The sequence below is a fragment of the Punica granatum genome, chromosome 4 (genome assembly GCF_007655135.1).
Source record: "Punica granatum isolate Tunisia-2019 chromosome 4, ASM765513v2, whole genome shotgun sequence".
In the NCBI taxonomy this organism is placed as follows: Eukaryota; Viridiplantae; Streptophyta; class Magnoliopsida; order Myrtales; family Lythraceae; genus Punica; species Punica granatum.
This window is the reverse complement of record NC_045130.1, coordinates 3,464,823-3,486,739: the sequence shown is the minus strand read 5'-3', so window position 1 is coordinate 3,486,739 and position 21,917 is coordinate 3,464,823. Positions and strand designations below refer to the sequence as shown.

The window sequence follows — 21,917 nt, the reverse complement described above, 5'->3', positions numbered from 1 at the left end:
GAACCCCATCGTAATCATAATGGAAACAAAAGCCCCAATCAAAATTAAAATGAAAAAAAATTAAGTGAATATTACTCCTTTATTGTAAATATAAGAGTAAAATACAATTTGCCCCCGAGCTTTGAGCTTAATAACAGAGTGCCTTCTGACCTTCAAAATTTTGCACAATACCCCACAACATATCAAAAAAGAAGCAAAGTGCACCATGACTACTTTCTAGTAACTTTTTCAGGCATATTTTATATTTTATTAATTAATTAAATTCAGCAGTTATGAAATAATTTCAAAAACAAAAAAAAAGGAAAAAAAAATAAGAACATAAGATCGTCATTTAGGGCGAGGGAAGAATTTCTCCCTAAATCCTTGAAACCAAACACGCTCAATCAATTTCACCGGTGAAGTTGCTCCACTATTTTGCTGGACTTTCATGCAAATCTGAGAGCTCGTAGTTCATAGCAATTCCTCGAGCTTCAAGATTGGACTTGTAATTTCCGTATACTCCAATGATCTGTTGTCTTTTGTTGTATCGATTATGTTCGAAAACTGGTTATTATTGTTCATTGCCTCCGTCTCTCTCTCGCATCATATAAAGGGGAATCGATTTTACTAATTTTAAGTAATTGTCGCATAACCATGTACTGTGATGGGATTGTTGAGGTAATGAATGGATCTAAAAGCATAGGGATTCATGTTGTAGAATTGTTTGCCCAAATTGTTGTTTGCTTGCAATTTGTATGATAATACTCATTTGTTCTGTTCGAAGAATAATGCGTATGGATTGTTGGGTTTGTTTGTTGCCTCTAGGGGACATTCTTCTCTTATGTTCCTCTTTTCTTTTTATTTTTGAGACTATTGGTAAATGTTGAATATCAATAAATTAAAAATAAATAAATTTTGGCAGAAAAAGTGATCGGAAAAAGTAGTTGGGGGTGGACTTTGCTCCTTTTTCGATAGGTTGGGTGGTATAGTGAAAATTTTTAAAGGTTTTGGAGCACTTTGCTACTAGGCTTAATGCTCAGGGGACAAACTGTATTTTACTCTAAATATATATTATTCAATCAGAATGCCCCTAAATGAAAATTTATACGATGACTACTTTGTCATTTTTCACTTACAAACTTTCTCACTGGAATGACTAATTTAATTAAATGAATAATACTCATGTAATATTTGCTCGAGTGGGTGAGGGTCTTAGTAAGTATAGTGTGTATTGCCAATCCTCGTGCCTTAGCTTGCAGTCCTGTGAGCACCACCGACAAAATTTCCCCCTAAGACACATCCAACCGTATTGTTATGGGACGGTATTTAGTCGTCGTCGTCGTTTTTTTTTTAATAGAAATTAGGAAAAGAGTGATACCCGTGAGAAAACCAACAACTCATCAATCGGTCCATGCTTGATGATCAAATCTTCTACGTACTCGAAGCATTCCTCGAGATTCATGTAAATTGTATATTCCTTCGCATCGCAGAAGGCATTGTTCCAAAGATTCAGCATTCGTTATGAGATCCTCTATTGCCAACGGATGAGCAAAATCAACAATTGAATGTGCATGTATAGCATACTCGACGAATAAATATATGGAAAAGATAGAATAGTATTAACCTGGTTGTATTGGAACCATTCATAATAGGGAGGATCATAGATGCCTTCGACATCGGACTTGCCCTGTGCCGGGAAGAGACCACTGGGGAAGACAAGGTCGGCCCTCTTCAGAAAGGACTCCGGTCACTTATGGATCTGTTCCTTAAAAATCTTTCCGCTGGTCCTGAACCCGTAGAGGCACTTAAACCTTGGTTTCCTCGGGTCACTTCCATTCCGCGATTAGCCCCATGTTCGATCTTGCTCCTCACATTCGGTTCCTTGAGGAGAGGTAGGGGGCCGTGTTTGTATTTGTAGCAACTCTTTGATTTGGCAGTATTTTTTCGACCAATGCGTGGGTTGTTTAGCTTCAGAAGCAGTACTGCAACTGCAAACCATACTGAAATTCTTAGGATAATTAATAATGGATGGCTGGATTAGGCATATATAATTATTTGTGTAATATTACGTACTAGAGAGGGTTATGTAGTGATTGATACATGTGAGCCTTGAAGCTTATAAAAGGTATGAAGTTCCCTGATGTACTAAATTTATAATAACGAGTTTTCTAGCTTTTGTAGCAATAAGAACTCCTCGATAATCCATCACTTACGCAAGGATTAGACTTTTTTTTTTTTCCTTTAGCACAAGGATTAGACATTCCCCCATCGATCAGCTAACTAGCTAGGAGTGGATAATATAATTGTGTTTTTGTCGTTACAAATCCTCATTAAATCGACACGATCAGGAATAACTTATTTCATCACGGTCGAGCTGAAGTGATTATAAACCTTTGAGTTTTATAAAATGACCAAACTGTAACTGGGAAAAAATAAAAAGGATCAAGTTATGACCTGGCCAATTATTAAGACTGCCAACAAAAGTAAACAATACTCACCTCAAGCACCATGCCCCGTCCGATTCCCGATTCAAATCCTGAATCCATCCTTGTGTGTATATATGGAGTTAAGAGGTATGTATATATCTATATATATATATGTTTTGTATACAATGTATCCTGATTCCATAATAGATTAACAGAAAAGTTCTCATATTCATATTAATAAACTTCATTATCTTCAAACAAATAGTTGAATGGTATTTTTCCCTTTTGGCTCGATAGGTCCCGATTAATTAAGAGGAATATATTATTGTCGACTAAAATTAAATATAATCAATGGGGAGTCTAGCTGTCTGCCAGATTCCCACCTGGGATTGATCTAATTTAAATTTACTGCACTTGGTAGGAATTTCATGCCCGGGAAGTCCAAGTTTGAGCTTCCTGTGCCTAAAATTATTTTTAGAATTTTAGGATCTTTCAATTTTTTGTTTGTAATTTAGGTGTTAAATTTTGATAATGCAGATATGACTAATTTCTATCTTCAACATTTCCATCATACCTATATTATCAAAATTTAATAACAATCGATCACAGAAATTTATATTTACATGAATCATGCCAAAATAAGTTAAACCACGCTATAGTAATCGGTCACCGTGTCCAACAAGTTCAACCGTGTTAAATAACCATGCTAAATTTTTATAATGTTGGTGTGCACAAGTTCTGTTAGAATGGTTATTATCTTTGCAGCATAATATATCTAAATTCCTATACTACTTAATGTAATAACAGATATAAATATTCTTTTGATTTGCAAATGACAAAGTTGTAACTGTTCTAATACTTCTTTTCCATTAAACATTCTTTTAACATTCAAATCAATATATATATATAGGTCCCTAATTCAAATTTATAATCATTTAAAGAAGTCATATTTTGGTAAATGTGATTTTTGAAAAAAACCATATTTTGGTAGATGCTGGAACATAAGCGAACTATGTGATTTTTCAAAGTTATTAAGGCTCTGTTTGGTTTCAGAGTTATATTTTAGAATCACAATTCTAACTTAATTCTACCAACTACAAAACAAAATAACTCATACAAAGTCAAAGAGTGGGTCCCATTTATATTACTTTTTTCCACAACAAAACAACATAACTCTTACAAAGTCAAAGGGTGGACCCCATTTATATCACTCAAAATCAAAATCAAAATCACAATTCTAAAATCCTACTATGAAACCAAACACCACCTAATATTTTAGTAAATGAGTAAAAATTTATTAATATTTTGGTAGACGAGAGAATAAAAACAAACTATGTGATTTTTTAGGTTAAAAAGTTTATGACATGCCATCCACGTAGGCAACCGTCTGCCACATTGGCGCCGTTAACGGTCACTTCAGCAATTTTAACAGCCTAATTAACGGATTGGTAGATCATGTAAACGGATGTAAACGTTATGATTTTTCATGTCAAAATATAAAAATTGGTAGATTGAGGAATTTTTATGAAAGTAATTATTTTTTCAATTTAATGCCTTATTTAATTGAAATGAATACCGAACCACCCTAACTGCTTTTTGTTCTAGTGTTTGTAAGAGGGATCAAGGATCGAAAGTCAACACGTTCATGGGCTACCCAGCTGATCTACTGTCCGTGCAAACAGGGCCGAGCCTTAGGACCCGAAAAAGCCCGTGGAAAAATAATTTCGTTTGTACTTAATTGAAATGATTCTTCTTGAAAAAACTAACACATCGATCATTGATAAGCGAGTACCTTAAACTAAAACAAATGATATGAATTTTTCGGTGAATCAACAATGCATATACTTGTTGTACATCCACACGCAATCTAATTGAAGTATGGTCAGCAGGCAACTCATTCTCGATCGGACAAAATCTTCTGAATCATGTCTAGAAAACTCATCGTGATCGGCAAGTTCTCTTCGTCTGCATAAATAAGAAGGAAATCACAATAATGTCGTAAGAATTATGGCAAGTTGAAGAACTTAAAGAATAAAAAGAATCATTCATTTTCTCTTCAATTAACCCAAAGAAACGAAGATAAAAAAAAAGAGAAAATGTGTAGCAAATTCAGATATGTATTTACCAATTCTAGGAATTGTGTGGCCTTTGGGGTGATTTATCACCACCGGTTCCACGCATGATTCCAAGAGTTCAAGCCCGTATGGCTTCAAGAAATCGTTCTCCCCTGCCATCAATAATTCAATTTTAAATTTTGGATTTATTATCGCCGAAATGAATAAAAATTTAATACTACGTTTTCTAACAATATACAACCTCCTTAATTAGATTACGAAGAGAATGTCAAAATATTAGTTTAGTTTTTGGAGTTGGAATTTTATTCCATTCGATTCCAATCTAAAAAGGACAAAAATAAATATTATATGTATAATAAATGAGAAATTTATTATTAAAAAATTAATATGAATAATGATTAGGAAAAAGTAGATGTGAGAAATTATTATTAAATGAGAGAAAAAGATAAAAAGATAGATGTAAAAGTAGATAAATAATTCAATATTAAAAAATTAATTGTAATAATAATTAGAAAAATATAAGTGATAATTTATTATTAATTGTGAATAAAAAATAAAAATAATGATTATATTGATTTCGAAAACAAACACCACCTAATATTGGACAAAGAAACAGTTTTGCCAAAATTAATCTCAGGCTACATGGAGTCTTCACAATGACAACTCATATATAATATAACAATTAATTAGGTGAAGTTTCCATCACCCTACCTATCTCAACATGTAAAATATTTAAAAAAAAATGTAAATAAAACTCTGATTTGATTGGGGGTCAGAAGCTAATTTAAAATTCCAAGCATGATGCGGGAAAAATGGGCACATGAAGATTGACAAAAAATATTTTTTTAAAATTATTCCTAATATTTATATTTATATCTATATTATTATAAAAATCCAAAACTTCACCATTTGATCTCACTTTTCGTCATCAAAATTGCCCGTTTCACATTATTTTCAATTAATTACAATTAAATTTTTTTTGGCCAACTAGTAATTTTGTTAAGAAACTTTAACTTTCACTTCCATTTTTCCCCCTCCTTCCTTTAACGGAATTTCCTAAGATTAACCGTATTATAAATAAAAATATTAACAGAATATTGGAGGCGAGGGAGTACCCAAAAAGTGCAGAGAAGGACAAGAGATGGGAGAAGAGTAGGCATGGTCAGCCACGGACGGCCCCTTGAACTTCGCACCTCCTATTATTATTATGAACTTTATTTTTGGCACCTTCTTCAGTGCCATTCCCTGCCATAAAATTAACAAACAAAATCCAATATTACTATTAATATTTTTTTATTCATCAAAAGAATAAATAATTATTTTTCTTTTTAGTGAGGACTCCCACTCTGTTTGGGTTAGATTCATTAAAGGGAAGGGAACGGAAGAGAGGGAAGATAAAAGGAGGGTAAAAATTTACTTCGTTTGGATATAGCCCGTAGTGAGTAAGGGGAGGGGAAGGGAAGGGAAGGGAAGGGAAAAATTAATATTATTTATATTTTGCAGGGAAAAGAAGGGGAATGAGAAAAATAATTTATTTCAGGGTTGAAGAAAATTGAAATTTAGAGTGAAATGAAGGTAAATAATTTCCCCCATTTTTTTTCCCACTATTAAAATGACAAAACCAATCAGGGGAATTTTTTTCCTTCCCTTCCACTCCTTTGCCCCCAATCCAAGCACCCTGTTAAGGTGTTCTCAATCAATATGCCGAGAGAATAATCAATATTCCGATGTTTGGCTTGACCCAAATGATTAATCAAAGTAATTTCGTCCTACACCAACATGGGTTGGTTCAAGTGGTTCGGCGCCTATTTCGTTTAGGTAAGGTCTCGAATTCGAGAATGTAGAAAATTCACGTTGGGAGTTTTATCCATTAGTGGGCCGACTCGGTCCGACTAGATCTAATTAGACTTTCGGGTACCATAATTTAAAAAAAAAAAAAAAGAGAGAGAGTAGCTTCATCGTACCTTCGCCTGCAGCCCTGGGAGTGCCGCCGACAATATCGCCCCCTGGAAGCACAACCCTCGTGAATTAGTTGACAATGACTCGGACGCAACGCAAAAGTTTTGTTTTCCAAATTATATAAGTATATGAAGCAAGAGAGAATTCTTCAATGAAGAAAGAGGATGCTAATGCTGGCAATTAGCACGCCGATTATGACACGATTACGGAATCGATACGATAGGAGGATTTGATCTCTCGCTATCAATTGCTCGGTTATGATCGACATTGACGGGGTTGGATTTCAGGGCTGGAGAGGGAATACTGAATAGGGCAGTATGGGTATATGTACCTGCGAGAAACCCAGCAGCCCGTCGATGGGCCCGTGCTTGACGATGCAATCTTCTATGTACTCGAGGCACTCCTCGAAATTCGTATACTCTGTGAATTCCTACATAAGCCAAAATGAATCGGGTATCAAACGCAATTGAGCTTGATATCTGAATTTAATGAGCTATAGGAGTTTAATTCTGACCTTGTTGAATTGGAACCATTCGTAGTAGGGAGGGTCGAAGATCCCTTCGACATCGGACTTGCCCTCGGCAGGGAAGGGGCCGTCGGGGAAGACGAGGTCGACCCTCTGGAGGACGGATTCAGGCCACTTGTTGATCTGGGTCCTGAGGATCTCTCCGCTTGTCCTGAAGCCGTGGAGGCAGAGGAACCTCGGTTTCCTCGGCGCCACGGCCATCTCGGCCTCTCCTCGATCGGTTTCATGTCCCATCTCTCCCTCTTTCTCGCGTTCTCTATGTCTTTCAGATTCAGAGAAAGCAGAAGAATATGATTCCGCAGGTTGAGGAGCTTATTATTTATAGTTGAGCGGACGGAAGAGGAAGGGTTTGTTTCTTTGTTTGTTTGTTTGTTTAAAGCGTGTCTAAGTTGACGACGGAGCGTCATCTCCATCGACCTCAATGGCGGGGCATTTTTTTTTAATTGAATAATTATGTAGAATATATGGAGGAAATAAAAAGGCTAACAAATGTTTGAGGTTACTTAATTTCATGCCTATCAAGTGGAAAAATCATATTCACTCGGATTTAATTTGATTATGAAAAATTTGTTTATATATGGATTGAAATTAAATCCGGATTTACATAGCTAAAAATTGTGACCCAATTACAAAAAATACCATCTCGACCCTTCCATAAATTATTAATAAAATGCTATATTATCATTAGTAGAAAGATTAAGTAATAAATGAAATCCTTCCCTTAAGTAATGGAATAAGAGCTCTGCTATTCGTGCCGATTCGGCAGAGTCAAAGCACTTGCACATGGTAAGTTTGTAGTTTTATAATTAGAAATTCAGGGGTAGTTTCAATAGCTGAGCGGGTCCGGACATTTTCCTCCAAAACCTTTCGGAGGAAAAATCATTTCTGATGAAATAATATTATGTACATCATCCATACTATGTCAAGATCAAAATATTTAGGAAGACGTTTAGGTATTAGGAGAATATAACAACACTGTATGGAAATCATGAATAATCAGATGAGTCAAGAATCGTGGTGTGTTTGGTTTCAGAGTTAAAATAATTTTGATTTTGATTGTGAAAAATGATAAATGATTGTGTAGTGTGTTGAGTTAAAGTTAAAGTTAAAGTTAAAATTTTTGACTTGAGAAATGTGTATTTTTGTTGTGTAGTGTGTTGAGTTAAAGTTAAAGTTAAAATTTTTGTGATTTTAACTGCGAAATCAAACGGATAGTCCTGAATAATTAGAAGAATATTCCCTCACAAAATTTGGAGACTCTTATTCGAATTCTGTAAATGGAGAAAAATCCGCGTTGATTAGTTTTTATTGAACTAATTCGGGTTGAACTAGATTAATCGAGATTTTTTTAATATCATGATACACATCGAGAAAAATTTGGAAATGTCTTCCTAGAAGCAAAATTGATGGTCCAACTTAAGTAAGAAATTTTGGATCGACCAATGAGATGCAAATACGAGGATTGATGGCTGCTTCTTCTATGTCTATATATAGTAGCCCTCACTTTTCATAAAGAGATATTTTTGGAGCGTAGAGTGAGATTTCAGGAGAAGAACAAGTGCTCTATAAATTAATAGAGTGCTAGAAGATTAGGTCTTAAGATCTCAAAAATGATTTGTATTGGAATGACGAACATGAAGAATACGAAGAATATAAAGAATGATGGATAAAGTCGCAGAGAACCCGGCGAGCTTCATAATTAATTGGATTAAACACACACTCCACGACAATTTTTAAAAGGTGTTTGTGTTTAAAAGAAAGTCTCCGAACAAGCACAATACTTGAAGATCTATTAGCTCGGAAGCATTATATCCAAACTAATCTCAGAGTCTCAAGATCAAGTTCCAGAGACCGCCTTAACTGCGTTTAGTATTAGCGAAGAGAATCAACCCCAAGGGATTTGGCCTAGTGATTAATGAGCACCCAAGTTTGCTTCGAGACCCGGGTTTGAATCCCCTTGGGGCCACCGGAGCGCCTTTGGCGTGATTACCCGCTCCGTGCGTCGCCGGGGGTTCACGGAGCCCAGGGGATTAGTAGGGCGAAGCCCGGACACCCCGGGTTAGCAAAAAAAAAAGTATTAGCGAAGAGAATCAAGGGGTTTCTCGTGTTTGTAGGAGTAGAGTTAAAGATTGTAACTTGTCAAACTTAATCAATCGAAAAATTGTTGCATAAATTTCCTATTTTATTTCAGAATTGAAGTTTGTTCTGTACACCTCCCTAATTTGAGATGGCTTTGGCGGATTAGGGACGGATTTTTCAGTCCTATCCTTTCAACAATAAATTAGGCAAAAGAAAATTTGTCTGGGATGTAATTTTTCGAGAACCCTTCCCACGATGGAAATTAGCATATCGTTGGTATAAATGCGAAGATCAAGCTTCCTGATAGTTAACCAATTTACATAAAAAAAGAACGTAACTATATAGAATTTTTACTTCATTATACTACACTTCCTTGAGCCTCTTTTTTTCGTCATGAATCCTAATATTCGGAAATCCAATTGGACCTGGACTAATCCAGTTGAGTCCGGTTAGCCCACTAAAGGGTAAAACTCAATTGGACCCATATTAATTTAGTTGAGTCGAGTCGGTTCACTAAAGGGTAAAACTCTCACAGCATGAATTTTCTGTACTGAAATCCAAGACCTTACTTAACGGAACAAGCGTCGAACCGCTTGAACCAACTCATGTTGGTTTCTTGAGTCTCCTTTATAATTGAAAAAAAAACTAATCTACATCAGCTTCAAACGTCATGAGATTCATTCGATCCGCTACTAATTGAAATTTGTTGATGCAAAAATCAGACTTCAATACTACATACACCGAATACACTTTTCGGGGAGTCTTGCATGATATCTCCGTTTCTATAAACATGCACTCTTGATCTTTGGTGAGCTTCGCCCTTCTGTGTCTGTTCCCTTGACTGTAGGAACGAACTCCATTTATAGAAGAGCCAAGCTTCTCCAATAAGCTTTTCCATTTAGATAAATCAACTCGCAAGGTGCAAGTGGGATAATTGCCGCAAACAATATCTTCATCTAAGTAACCAGTTCACATTATAGTGAGGCCTGCTCATGATGGCCTATATATATATATATATATATATATATGATACCGATCTTCATTCCTTCGATCAATATGCTGCTTAGGTAGCGTATTTCTTCCTTTTTTTTATGAATATTTTTATTTATTTATTTCTATACACGCTAATTGCTATCATTTATCACCTTTGTGTCATGTCTTTTGCTATTCATCATGTCGTGGATCTTTATTAGGTCCATGGACCTAGAACTCGTTAACCCGTATATTTCTTGTTAAGATCAATCCGCAGATCTTTATCACGTCTCAACTGGTACATCTTCATGAAGATTGTAGATTTTGAGATTGAAGAACCAATAGTTTCTTTATGGATTCGTGGATCTTTATCATGTTCGTAAGTCTTGAAATTTTAGAATTCGTAGGTTCTCTATTGACTTCCTGAGTCTTTATTGGATCCGTAGACCTTGAAATTCTAAAACATGTAAGTTCTCTATTGACCTCGTTGGTTTTTTATTGAGTCATTAGACCTTCAAAATTTCGAAACACTTTAAGGTTCTCCACTGACCTCATGGTATAGACCTTAAAATTGTGGATACTGTAGGTTCTTTATGAACCCGTGGTTTCATTGAGTTCGTAGACCTTGAAATTGTGGAACTAAAAGGTTCTCTATAGATCCGTGGGTCTTTATTGGATTGGTAGAGCTAAACCATTGAGGAACCTCTGAGCTCATCATATGTATGTATCCCGACATATATCTGCGTAAATAACAAGACAATGCTTTTATGTCAATTACTATAAAGCCTTATTCAATTCTCATGAGAGTAGTCGGAACTTCTTTTACTCCCATTCGGTTTCGATGCCTTGAGTACTTATTGAACGTCAGGCGTCGTCCTTTTTTTGAAAATTATTTTACCCTCGATAGCCTTTTCCACACCATATGCTTCTTGATCCTCCACTTTTCCAGTGATTTGTGCACTTCCAATTTTCATAGCATTGATGCGGCCTTTTCTACTTCATAGAGACTTGTTGATCTTTCTAACTCTTTCATATCTCTTTGGAGCTTCTTGTAAAGGGAGTGGCTGAATATTAGGTTTCTTAATCAGTTTGTAAGCGCATATATCACTACCAATTCTTTTTAACATGTCATAGGGTTGACTGTGAATTGATGTTTTCACGTAAGTTTTCTTCACTTTCCTGCAAAACCGACATTAAATTTCTCGGGTTTTTCTTCATTTCCCTTTTATCACATAATGTGTAGAATAAACCAAACCATCGAATAAACACGAAGACACAGCAAGACAATTAAATTTGATGCATATGTAAATTAAAAGGGCTTGCGTTATATTTAACATTTGTTGCCGACACTTTCAACTGATCAAGTCAAGAGTATATTCTGTGCATAAGAGTAATTTCTCTATTAAAAAATTAATAAATCACCATAAAATAATTCATGGAGATATTGTCGTCAAATGTTTACAGATTTATTACTCTCTTTTTCTTGGTGAAGAGAGATTGATTTTTTTTTTTCAGGAAAAAACAAATCAAATTGATAAAGACTAATGGTGGCCCAGTTTACATAATACACATGTATATAAAGCTAATACCGTTTAACATGTCATTTTTGAAAACATATTAAAAGTCCTTAATCGTTAAGGGACGTACATATATCTCAAAGTAAGTGCATGTTTGGGTAAATTGCATTGATGATCCAAAAATTTTTACAAATATTTCAATATGCTACAAAAAGTTTTTTTTGCTACTTAATGGTACAAAATGTTTCAAAGTTGTTTCAGTATAGTACGAACCGTCATCTCGCTATTGACGCCATCAAGCCGTCCTTTACAAGATCTGTAAATTTTGCATAATCATATAACTTACGTAAAACATTTTTTACTATTAAGTTACAACTTCAAAATATTTTGCACCATCATGTAACGTCTCACAAAAACTAGTTTTGCACCATCAAGATCGGCTTGACGGCGTTAATAGCGAGATAACGGTTTGTATTATACTGAAACAATTTTGAAATATTTTGTACTATCAAATAGCAAAAAAAACTTTTTGTACTATATTGAAATATTTATAAAACTTTTTGAACCACCGGTCATGCATTAGCTTGCTATTACACCACAGCATGACCGACCTTACCATATGGTCGACATTCCCAGAAACACTTTATGCTTTTAATGGATGCTGAAAAGAACATTGGGACGTCAAGCGCTTGTTCTTTAAATTTCAGTCTCATGTTTTACGCCCTTTGTGTCCAGGTCAGCAGTTGGATTTCTTTACTTGTAGCAACTTCCATTGCTCAAACCATCCATTAGGTTCCAGTTGCCTCTAGTATTCCAAATAAAGCAAATTATATTATTTTCTTGAAATATCAATATCAAGATGTATAAGCATGGATTTTATTACTGTCGCTTTTCAAAGATGAACAGTGCATTTGATTTCAGAGTTAAAGTTTTGAATTTGTAACTTTGATTTTGATCATGAAAAAAGACAAAAAAAAAATGTAGGCCCTGTAGACCCTACCGGTTTTGTTGTGTAGTGTATTGGGTAGTGTATGTGATTGTATATTGAATAATATATGGGGCCATCAGTTTGACTTTAGAAAAGTATATTTTGTTGTGTAGTGTATATTTTGAAGGAGTTTGAGATCTTCTCTTTCGGATCTCACGCCAGATCTCTAGGCTTTGGTCCTCTTGCGACTTGGCTCAATGCATGTCTTTACATGTTGCGACCATGGTCACGTTGATCCAGCATTTTCTTTGATGCCCCCTCTTATTTTGGTGGACCTCGACTGCTTAAAGAAGACGCATCTTTGCTTGTATTTAGTTTTGAGCCACGACCTTTCTTTCCGAAATTTCTCACAACGATGCCAAATATTAATGCAAAAATCAGACTTCAATATTACATACACCGAATACACTTTTGAGGGAGTCTTGCATGATATCTTCATTTCTATAAACATGCACTCTGTCTCACTCTTGATCTTTGGGGAGCTTCGCCCCTCCATGTCTGTTCCCTTGACCGTAGGAAGGAGCTCCATTTATAGAAGAGCCAAGCTTCTCCACGAAGGTTTTCCATTTAGATAAATCAACTTGCAAGGTGCAAGTGGGCGAATCGCCGCCCACAATATCTTCATCTAAGAAACCGGTTCACATTGTAATAAGGTCCGCGCATGATGGCCTTTTATATATATATATATGACATCGATCTTCATTCCTTTGATTAATATGCTGTACCTTTCCTTCAAATTAACTTGATCATAAAAAAAATTACCAGCACGGTGGTCTAGTGGTTAAGCATCAAGCGCTCCACTTGAACATCACGAGTTCGAAATAAGAATATAGCGAGCAAATTGAATACAAATTACCAATCTATGGACTGTGTGTCCTTTAGGATGACGTATCAGGACCGGCACCACGAACGATTTTAAGATCTCAAGCCGATCTCGAGCCCGTTTAGCTTCAAGAAATCCTTCTCCTCTGCACGAAAATGATCTGTCAAATTAATAATAGAAAATACAGGAATATCAAAAGTTTCGGTGATCAAAATCGAATTGGAAGATTATGGAAGAATGGTTTCCAAGAAAGGGGAGAGTGGAACAAGAAATGGAAGCAGAATAAGCATTCTCAGCCACATAGGTTGTCTTGAACTTTTCCCCTCCGATTATTATTAAGAACATTATCTTTGGCAGCTTCTTGAGTGCCATTCCCTGCAGAAGAGAATCCCATCATCGTACAAACAATAGCCCAAATAAAAAATTATATAAGGAGAACTAATTCGAATATGATGGGGCGAGGTTCCAGTAACTATAATGTGTATTGTAAGTCCTCGTACCTTAGCTTGCAGTCCGGTAGGGGCCGCCAACAAAATCGCTCCGTAAGACATGTTGGAACGTCATTGTTACGGAACGCATTATGCGGGTCTTTTTTTTAAGGGAGAAAGGAAATTAAAATAGTGATACCTTTGAGAAACCTATCAACCCATCAATCTGTCCATGCTTGATGATCACATCTTCTATGTACTCGAAGCAATAATTTCTCGAGATTCTTGTACACTGTATTCCTTCGGGAGGCATTGTATTGTTCAAAAGATTCAACCATTGGTGTCGTGCAGATTCGGCATGATATTCTCAAATGAATGTAAAAGAAAACGAGTTTTATCTAACCTGGTTGTATTGGAACCATTCACAGAAGGGAGGGACATGGATGCCTTTGACCTCGGACTAGTCCTATGCCTGGAAGAGACCATCATGGAAGACAAGGTCGACCCTCTGAAGAAAGGATTCCGGCCACTCATTAATTTGTGCCTTGATGATCTCCTCGCTGGTCCTGTACCCGTGGAGGCACCGGAACCTTGGTTTCCTTGGGGCGACAACGACAACCTCTTCCTCTTGGCTAGCTAGTAGTAGTAGTCTCATGTCCCAATCTTGTTCTGATCACTGTCAAATAAGAGTTCTACAGGCCCTGGGGCTTCCTTGAGGAGGAGGGGCCGGTGTTTCTTCTGTTATAATATTCAAGACGTACGGTGAATAATACTCGCTAAATATTTATCAATCAGCGCATTGATTTATTAACTAGTCAGCAGATCGCATCTGTGCAATCATACTGAGACGACTATGTTACCTGTTCCCCCAACTAACAATTAATTCGATCAAGACGATCTACCAGTTTATTCTGTTATACTCACGTCTTTCGGTCCTTTCCTGTCTCTTGGAGAAGATTTGTCCGGTCCATATTTTCTCATACAGGTCCTATAAACATTCAAGCTCAATCGCCAGGTAGCCCATTTGCAGTAGGTCCACAGAAGTATTTTAAATCTTCAAGCAGCATAATTGTCCTGTTCCATTTTTATCGAATGTCTCCAAAGAGACAAGCAGCATAATTGTTATATATAAATATTCTAACAACCAAATGCAGCCGGGGATGAGTGCCTTTCGATTTTGGTAGCTAAGATGAGTGGAAGGCAGCCTATTTGGAACTTAATGATGACAGAAATATATATTGTACATGAGATTTTTCAAGTAAATAACATTTGCTCTTACTTTTCTTTCTAAAGAATATTTGACATGAATCCGTGACTCCAACTTCTATCGACATTACGATAATGATATAATCTGCACTGCGTGTCTTGTGCTCGAGGAAGAAAGATGAGAATTTTTGGATGTTCCTGTGGCACAGTGCTTGAAGTAAAAAGGGCAAATCAGATACCCCTTCCACTCAACTGTAATGGCCAGTGTAAATGAGGAAAGGGCCAACCCGCTTTCCGCTCGGGAATGCAATTCCGAGATTTAATCGTACTTCCTTTCTATGGTTCAAATTGATCTCAGCCATTGATCAGCCTCATGTTGCTCTCAACCGCTCCGCATGTATATATGAACGGATTTTGAAGAACACTAGTGCAGCAACAAACTATTAGACAGTCAGTCCTAGTATATATATGATCATTTTGCCTTCATTGTAGTGTAAATCAGTATCGTTTTACAGGGTCTTTTCCGGTTTTTGGCGTTGCTTGTAAGCACTTCCAGGTTGCAAATGATATGGAGACCAGAGCGAAATTTCAGAATGATCTACTCGATCAGCTGGCACACATTAGCCCGGCCTTTCGTTGTGTACAGACCTGCCACTAGTTATGTCAGGTTAAGTACAAGTTCTCCCTTGTTTCTGTTGTCACATGATTTCCACTGTAAAATCGAACTTACAATGATACACTGATAGTTGTTGATTGACATATATTTGATCAAGGGAACTGCAGTCTATATCCCAACTAAATGTTTAACTTGTATATTTTGATGCATCGATCTGAACTTTCTTCACCCTAGTGGCACAGCTCGATGGACTACGAACCTTAGCATGCGCAGAGGCTGGGGTTCTTCAGCCTCTTGGCAGATAGCTCTCCTCGCTTACTTATGCTCACTTGATTGAGGACATCTTTCGCCCACTTTGCAAAGTGAGTCTCGTTGTGACCCACCTTCCCTCCCTTGTAGAACTGGAAACAGTCGATATCGTCTTTCGGGTTCGGGCAATCCTTGTTTCCGAGTGGTTCCCACCACGCTCCCCTGGGCTTCATCCCAGATTGATCGGCCATCCAGTGGTGGGCATACCTTCCGACTCCAGCATACTCCAGCCACCCCCGGGGGAAAAACTCCATCACGCTGCTCCCTCTGTCCATGAAGAGCATGTTCGTCAGCTGCCCCCCATGTGGGGACACGACAATGTCCGTGCCCGACATGACTCTAACCTGAACAAACAACACAAAGGGAAAAATCCTGTCAAGTTAGTTACATGGTATCAGAGCACCGGTTCATATCCATATCCGACGGATGGGAGAAGATAAGCATTAAGCGGACCTGATCGCAGAAGCTCAGTTCCTCTGACTGAACAACCTTCAATTGGCAACCGCTAACCCTCTCACACTCCTTAGCAAACACATCAATCACGGCACTTGCATTCTTGAATGATCTTGAGCCTCTCCTCATCAGCAAAGTCAACGTTATAAGTGGGTCCCCTCTGTCGTTGACCTCCACATTCCCTCCCTTGACCCCACAGGGCTCACTTGCCTTGCATCTCAGCAGATCACACAACTTCAGCTTCTTCTCCTTCCCCATTCTGCCCATGTTGTGCCTCATGACCACAGCCTCTTCAAAGCAATAAGATCCGTCTCCAACTCGGCCTTCAAACCTCTCTATTCGGAGTTCTCCATAGATTGCTTCCATCAAGTGCTGAACCCAGGACCCTGTCCCGTCCCGCAGCTCGCCCCAGTGGTACAAAATCCACTGACTCGACTTTGCACACCCGTTCTTCATCGACCACCTTATGAACGGAGTGAGTGCATTGAACCCGTGCCACAAGTTCTTGTAGTCGTAGTATGAGTCGGACACGAAGGTCAGGCCCTTCAGGAGAACTGCCTGCTCCGGGAGGTTGCCCGGCCAGGCAAGGGAATACGAGTTCCTAGAACCGTTTCGCATGTCCCGTCCCTTCAGGCACAGAAGCCTTCTGTTCGATGCCTGGGATGGGAAGTGGAGGTACTCTGCCTCATCCTCCTCGAGGGTGTCGTTCAGCGAGCTCATGAACCATGTGTTACCGGACATGGCCGCCTTGGACCTCTCGCCATACCGAAGATCCTTGAGGGGTAGGAAGGTGATGGAGTCATCGAAACTCCGCGACTGTCTTCCGGCAGCATTTTCGACACGTTCTTGGGTCTTAGCAGGACCGGGAAGCGGTATTCCGGTCCATCTCCCCAGGAAATCCCACCAGGGAGTAGAGGAATTGGATCCGGATGCGAGAGCGGATGTCGCTAGATACAGAGGGGAGTGAACGTGCAGTAGGATGAAGAGAATGACTAATGTGAAGGTGTATATGATGGAGTAGTTTAAGGCCTGCCATAAGCTGTGGCTGTGTTAAGGCATAATTCGTGAGCTTTGGGTTACTCTCAAAACTCCATTGAAGAGAGCTCAAGGAAAAGATTTGGGCTCCAAGTGGAGGAGTGAGATGTTGACAACCGCCAAGAGGACTAACATTCTTAAAGTCAAAACTTACGTACATAAAATATGTACATTCCAACGACAGGCATATTAATGAGATTGTATATTATATCATTGTTTACTATATGCAATATGAGAGATGAGTTCTTGGAAGAGCACGAACATAGATCCACAAAAAAATACACATTTTCCCAGTTCCCATGGCAGTAGAATCACGGATCTCACATATGACATTGTAAACGAACAACGTGATTCCTGCCCGTGAAATCCGATATGAATAACATATCGATGACACAACTGGATCGCGTCACGATCAAGGTTATTCGTTTGTTAATAAGCATGAGACTGGCCCGGTCACATGAACGTGACCCAATGTCCGCAGTCTAACCATCTAAATACTTTTCTGGGGGTATAAGCAAGAGGGGCAGTCAATCAGGACAAAGGAGAATAAACAAATGCATTGTTTCCTTTCTTGGGGGAATCTAAACTTCCTTTCAGATCCATCATTGACGGATACTCACCCCGCCAAGAGACTTGAAATTCGCTTCTTAATTCCACAATGCACATGCCTACATAATACATCTGATGCGCCACTAAAGAAATATAAGAGTTACGAGTAGAACTCAATTTCGGTTCAGTCGATCATTAGCTCCGAGCAACAAACTATTTACAAGATCACTATTTTCTGTACATAATAGTTAGTCAACCTGAAAAATGAGAAACGAGTCGTAACGAATAGTAAGTTCCTTAGGGACTGGTAGGGTGGGAGGGTGAGTTCTCGATCTCCAGAGTCATAAAAGCAACAGAGGAGAAGGCCTTTTTGATGGGTTCCCCTCTTGTCATTGTCTTCCTCTAGACCGGTTGACCACAACCTCCGATAAATAGGTTCCCACGACAACCAGTGCGGGTCCACAACAATCGGTGGCTGAGATAACGGGGCTGAGGGGATCTTTATTATGAGGGTTATAGGTCAGAAAGCTTTACAGAGGGCGTTAGACCTCAGGTTGGAGGAGTGCTGTTGTTCTATCGGGCCAGTTGGACTACAGAGCCGGGTCCTTTTGGGCTCGGAGATTCTCACATGGGATACTGCTACTGAAAGAGCATCAATGAAACCGCTCTCATCTGGCTCCTCAGACTTACAGCTCTGGGTAGAAGGTGTCGACAGGAGTTGGGTTAATTTTCCATTAAGGGAGTCATCTTCTATCAGGTTAATCGGGGATCCGACTCTCGTGGAAACAGGTACTCGAAGAGAAGCTGTTCCCCCATGATTCTTTGCTCGCGACTTGATGGAGATAGTCTTCAGAGTGCGGTCCGTGTAGAACAAGATCCAGGGATGTCCTGCAGAAACAAATCCTATAAGTTAATGATGTAGCACAAGCAAAATTATGTTCCAGTGGATAAAGACACGGAATGATTGTATCGAGCAGTTTACAATCAAACTGAGCAGAACTTTCTGTATATAGAAAACTTAAAACATGCTCATAACGGATTTGATCATTAGGAAATGGACTATATGATAGACAATTTCCATCTAAAGTACCCCTTGAAAAGCAAGCACAACAATTTAATCCTCAACATTTTCCCGACTCAATCCAAACAATCTCCAATGTTTGGTTATCCCAATAGGAGAAGATTATCTTTCTTCCAAAGAGCAAGCACAATTTTATAATAGGATGATGGGCTTCAAGCCATTTCCCAAAGCACGATGAACCCAAAATTCTTGCGGAATGTCAAATGCAGAAATACATTACATGACAGAAAAAACTGATGCATAATAAACAACTTACTGAGCACTTCATCTGCAGATATCCGTGCGGAAACATCCCTAGTTAGCATCCTTCCAATCAGATCACGAGCGGGCATAGAAACTGATTCCCACAGCCCCGCATGGAAATCAAGCTCTACACTCTTTATAGCCTCGAAAACATCCTCCAAAGAATCTCCTTGGAAAGGAAGAAAACCCAGCAATAATGCATGTAAAAGGACTCCAGCGCTCCATACATCCACCTTCTGAGAATAGTTCCCTGACAGAACTTCTGGGGCAACATAAGCCGGACTTCCAGCCAAACCTGATAAGTTCTGACCTGTAATGCATGAACCATGAATTTCGTGAAAATGAACTCTTGACTGCATTTCTCCAAACTTCAACTATTAAAAGATTATGGTCAATAAAACTCAAGCATCTTCAAAAACTAAAACTTGGAGTGATATCCATGAACAATAGCTAAAAGAAACGCACATGCAGAGTCTGTTCAATTTTATGTGTCCAAATCGAAATGATCTATAAATGAAAGAGGAGACAATGCTCAGAGGTAACTCCCAAGTTTAGATACCACAACCTAGAATGACAACCCACCAGCTCAACCTAACTCTCGTTTGTTATTATCTTTTCCACTGTCCCTTCCAAGAAAATCATCGCAGATCAAAGGCCTGGTCCCTACCCCACTCATTTATACAACTGTTCAATTGATACCTTAACTATCAGAATTAGCAGAGAAAGACCAATCACCAAATTCATGGAAAAGGAGATAGCTATGACAGGAAAATATAAGTACACTGGGTTCGCTAACATACCAATGGAAAATCTCATAGCCAGTCCAAAATCTGCAAGCTTTATTTGTCCTGAAGTCGTGAGAAGAATATTTTCAGGCTTTATGTCTCTATGTACAACGCCCATTTCATGACAATACTTGATCACAAGCATTACTTCCTTTAATATATTTGCAGCCCGCTGTTCCGAGAATGGACCCTCCTTCACCATCCAATCAATGAGCCGCCCACCAGAGCATAACTCCATCACAAGATGAAAACAATCTGGCTCCTCATACACTGCTTGCAATGTCACAATTCCCGGATGGCCTGACAAATGCTGCATGATCTCCACCTCCCTATGAACGGGATCCTCCCCTTTCCGCAAAGTCTTGCAGGCAAATTCTACGCAACTTGCCTTAGATCTGCACAACGAAACCGAACCAAATTTCCCTTGACCAATGGTGTCACCCTGAACATAGTCATCCTCAATCTTCTTCTTACGACCCATTTGAGTTGCCACATCTATACACCCTATCTTCCTTTTGAGACCTCTCCCAGCAGTGACCAATGACGAGGTTCCACATGGCGGAGCAGTGGCAATGCCGACAAGCCTACTTTTACAGGAGTTAATAGGTTCGGCAACAGCATCTTCCTTGCATCTCTTCTTCAGCCGCGAATAGTCTTCTAATGAGTAGTGAGACCTCAAATTTGATGATTGCCGCTCACGGGTTGATTTGGTAACTTCTGGTAGCTCAGCAGATGTATCAGCTTCGCTTCCTTTCCTCTTTTTCCTCATCAATGCTAAAAATGTGTTATCTCATCCACACACAAAAATGCCACTTCCCATCAGAGGTACCCAAAGATCATACAGATGAATGCCCACAGTACTCCTAAAATCTGCTTCTGCTTTCAAAAGAACAAAATTTAGCGTGATGGCTTTCTTGCCCAATACGACAACTTGATAAAACCGAACTCAAAGACTTCAATAGATATGCATGCCGTAGATCTAGTCACCACAATTTACACCCTGAATGTTGTTTCATATCCCATTGCCAAATAACTCATGGATGTAATTCTAGATTAGCTCAAACGGCAGTATTTGCCTCTGATTCTAACCATGATCGATATCTACAGACACCAAATCATGTAAATCACTACGGAAAGGCAGTATTGCAGCATGCAGGGAATATTTAAAGTCTTAAGGTGAACGAAAGGGCGCACTAGATTGACAAATCAGACTGAAAAATTAGGGTTAGATTCGACGAATGGAATAGCCAAAGGGCAAGAAAGACTACCACTCCATCTCCGTTCTTCTAAACAACACTAATCCATCCGACCCTAATAAGAATCAATCCATCCCACAAGGGGTAAATCACTCCACACACAACATCATTCATCTGCTGATCAAACAGACACAAAAGAAAGGTGAAGATCTGATGCGGGAGAGAGACTTACTTTTCCCCCCCGGACTGGGTAGAAACTCAGCTGTCCAGAGACAATCCAGGGCCAAATCGGAGGCGGATCGAGGAACACAGCCGATAGCCAACTCGCAGGACGCGGGCGTACGGAGTATAGGGATCTCCAGCGGCGTGGCGGTCGAGATGATCGAGCAAGAAACCCTAGAAATCTCCCGAATGGAGACGATTTTGGGGTTGCATTCGGACTGTAAATTAGTCGACTGGAGAATGTAGATAGAAAGGGATGGAGAGGAGAGAGAAGGTTCACTTTCTACTTTCCAATGGATTTTCAACGACTGACCTTTTTATGCTCCGGCCGCATACGCCGCCTCTCGTGGATACTAAAAGTAAGTCCCACACCCACAGTCGATATATGCACACACTCTGTGCGCCTGGAGCAGCCAATTGTGAAGCCTTTTCCACCGTTTGCGTGTCTGA

At 38.8% G+C, this 21,917-nt stretch overlaps 4 protein-coding genes and 1 long non-coding RNA gene across 6 annotated transcripts; all 5 read right to left on the bottom strand.

Moving 5' to 3' along the window:
- Window positions 1-125: 125 nt before the first annotated feature.
- LOC116203385 lies at window positions 126-1,978 on the bottom strand. The gene is made up of 3 exons (XR_004156252.1): window positions 1,604-1,978; window positions 1,358-1,510; window positions 126-1,268 (listed from the first exon to the last, which is right to left on the bottom strand). It is a non-coding gene; the product is annotated as an uncharacterized LOC116203385 (long non-coding RNA).
- A 2,140-nt stretch (window positions 1,979-4,118) lies between these two features.
- On the bottom strand, window positions 4,119-7,319 carry LOC116202599 (dihydrofolate reductase-like). The gene is made up of 6 exons (XM_031534201.1): window positions 6,954-7,319; window positions 6,771-6,869; window positions 6,445-6,486; window positions 5,596-5,725; window positions 4,531-4,632; window positions 4,119-4,370 (listed from the first exon to the last, which is right to left on the bottom strand). Exons 1-6 carry the CDS (start codon window positions 7,197-7,199, stop codon window positions 4,300-4,302), a joined length of 690 nt encoding a protein of 229 aa, XP_031390061.1. The 5' UTR covers window positions 7,200-7,319; the 3' UTR covers window positions 4,119-4,299.
- A 3,383-nt stretch (window positions 7,320-10,702) lies between these two features.
- On the bottom strand, window positions 10,703-14,548 carry LOC116202945 (esterase AGAP003155-like). The gene is given in 6 exon segments (XM_031534585.1): window positions 10,703-10,756; window positions 13,378-13,486; window positions 13,586-13,719; window positions 13,845-13,886; window positions 13,972-14,064; window positions 14,176-14,548. Coding segments are annotated over 6 exon segments (684 nt in total). The 5' UTR covers window positions 14,428-14,548.
- Window positions 14,549-15,276: 728 nt separating this feature from the next.
- Window positions 15,277-17,873, bottom strand: LOC116204854. The gene is made up of 2 exons (XM_031537188.1): window positions 16,357-17,873; window positions 15,277-16,247 (listed from the first exon to the last, which is right to left on the bottom strand). The coding sequence occupies exons 1-2, from the start codon at window positions 17,095-17,097 to the stop codon at window positions 15,855-15,857; spliced, it is 1,134 nt and encodes a 377-aa protein (XP_031393048.1). The 5' UTR covers window positions 17,098-17,873; the 3' UTR covers window positions 15,277-15,854.
- A 211-nt stretch (window positions 17,874-18,084) lies between these two features.
- LOC116204852 (serine/threonine-protein kinase PEPKR2) lies at window positions 18,085-21,712 on the bottom strand. Of its 2 annotated transcripts, none has more exons than XM_031537187.1 (4): window positions 21,478-21,712; window positions 20,065-20,928; window positions 19,278-19,574; window positions 18,085-18,828 (listed from the first exon to the last, which is right to left on the bottom strand). In XM_031537187.1, exons 2-4 carry the CDS (start codon window positions 20,816-20,818, stop codon window positions 18,461-18,463), a joined length of 1,419 nt encoding a protein of 472 aa, XP_031393047.1. In that variant the 5' UTR covers window positions 20,819-20,928; window positions 21,478-21,712; the 3' UTR covers window positions 18,085-18,460. The 2 variants fall into 2 exon arrangements, with proteins under 2 accessions (XP_031393047.1, XP_031393046.1); XM_031537186.1 differs by having other exon boundaries at window positions 20,065-20,925; window positions 21,478-21,710.
- Window positions 21,713-21,917: the final 205 nt, after the last annotated feature.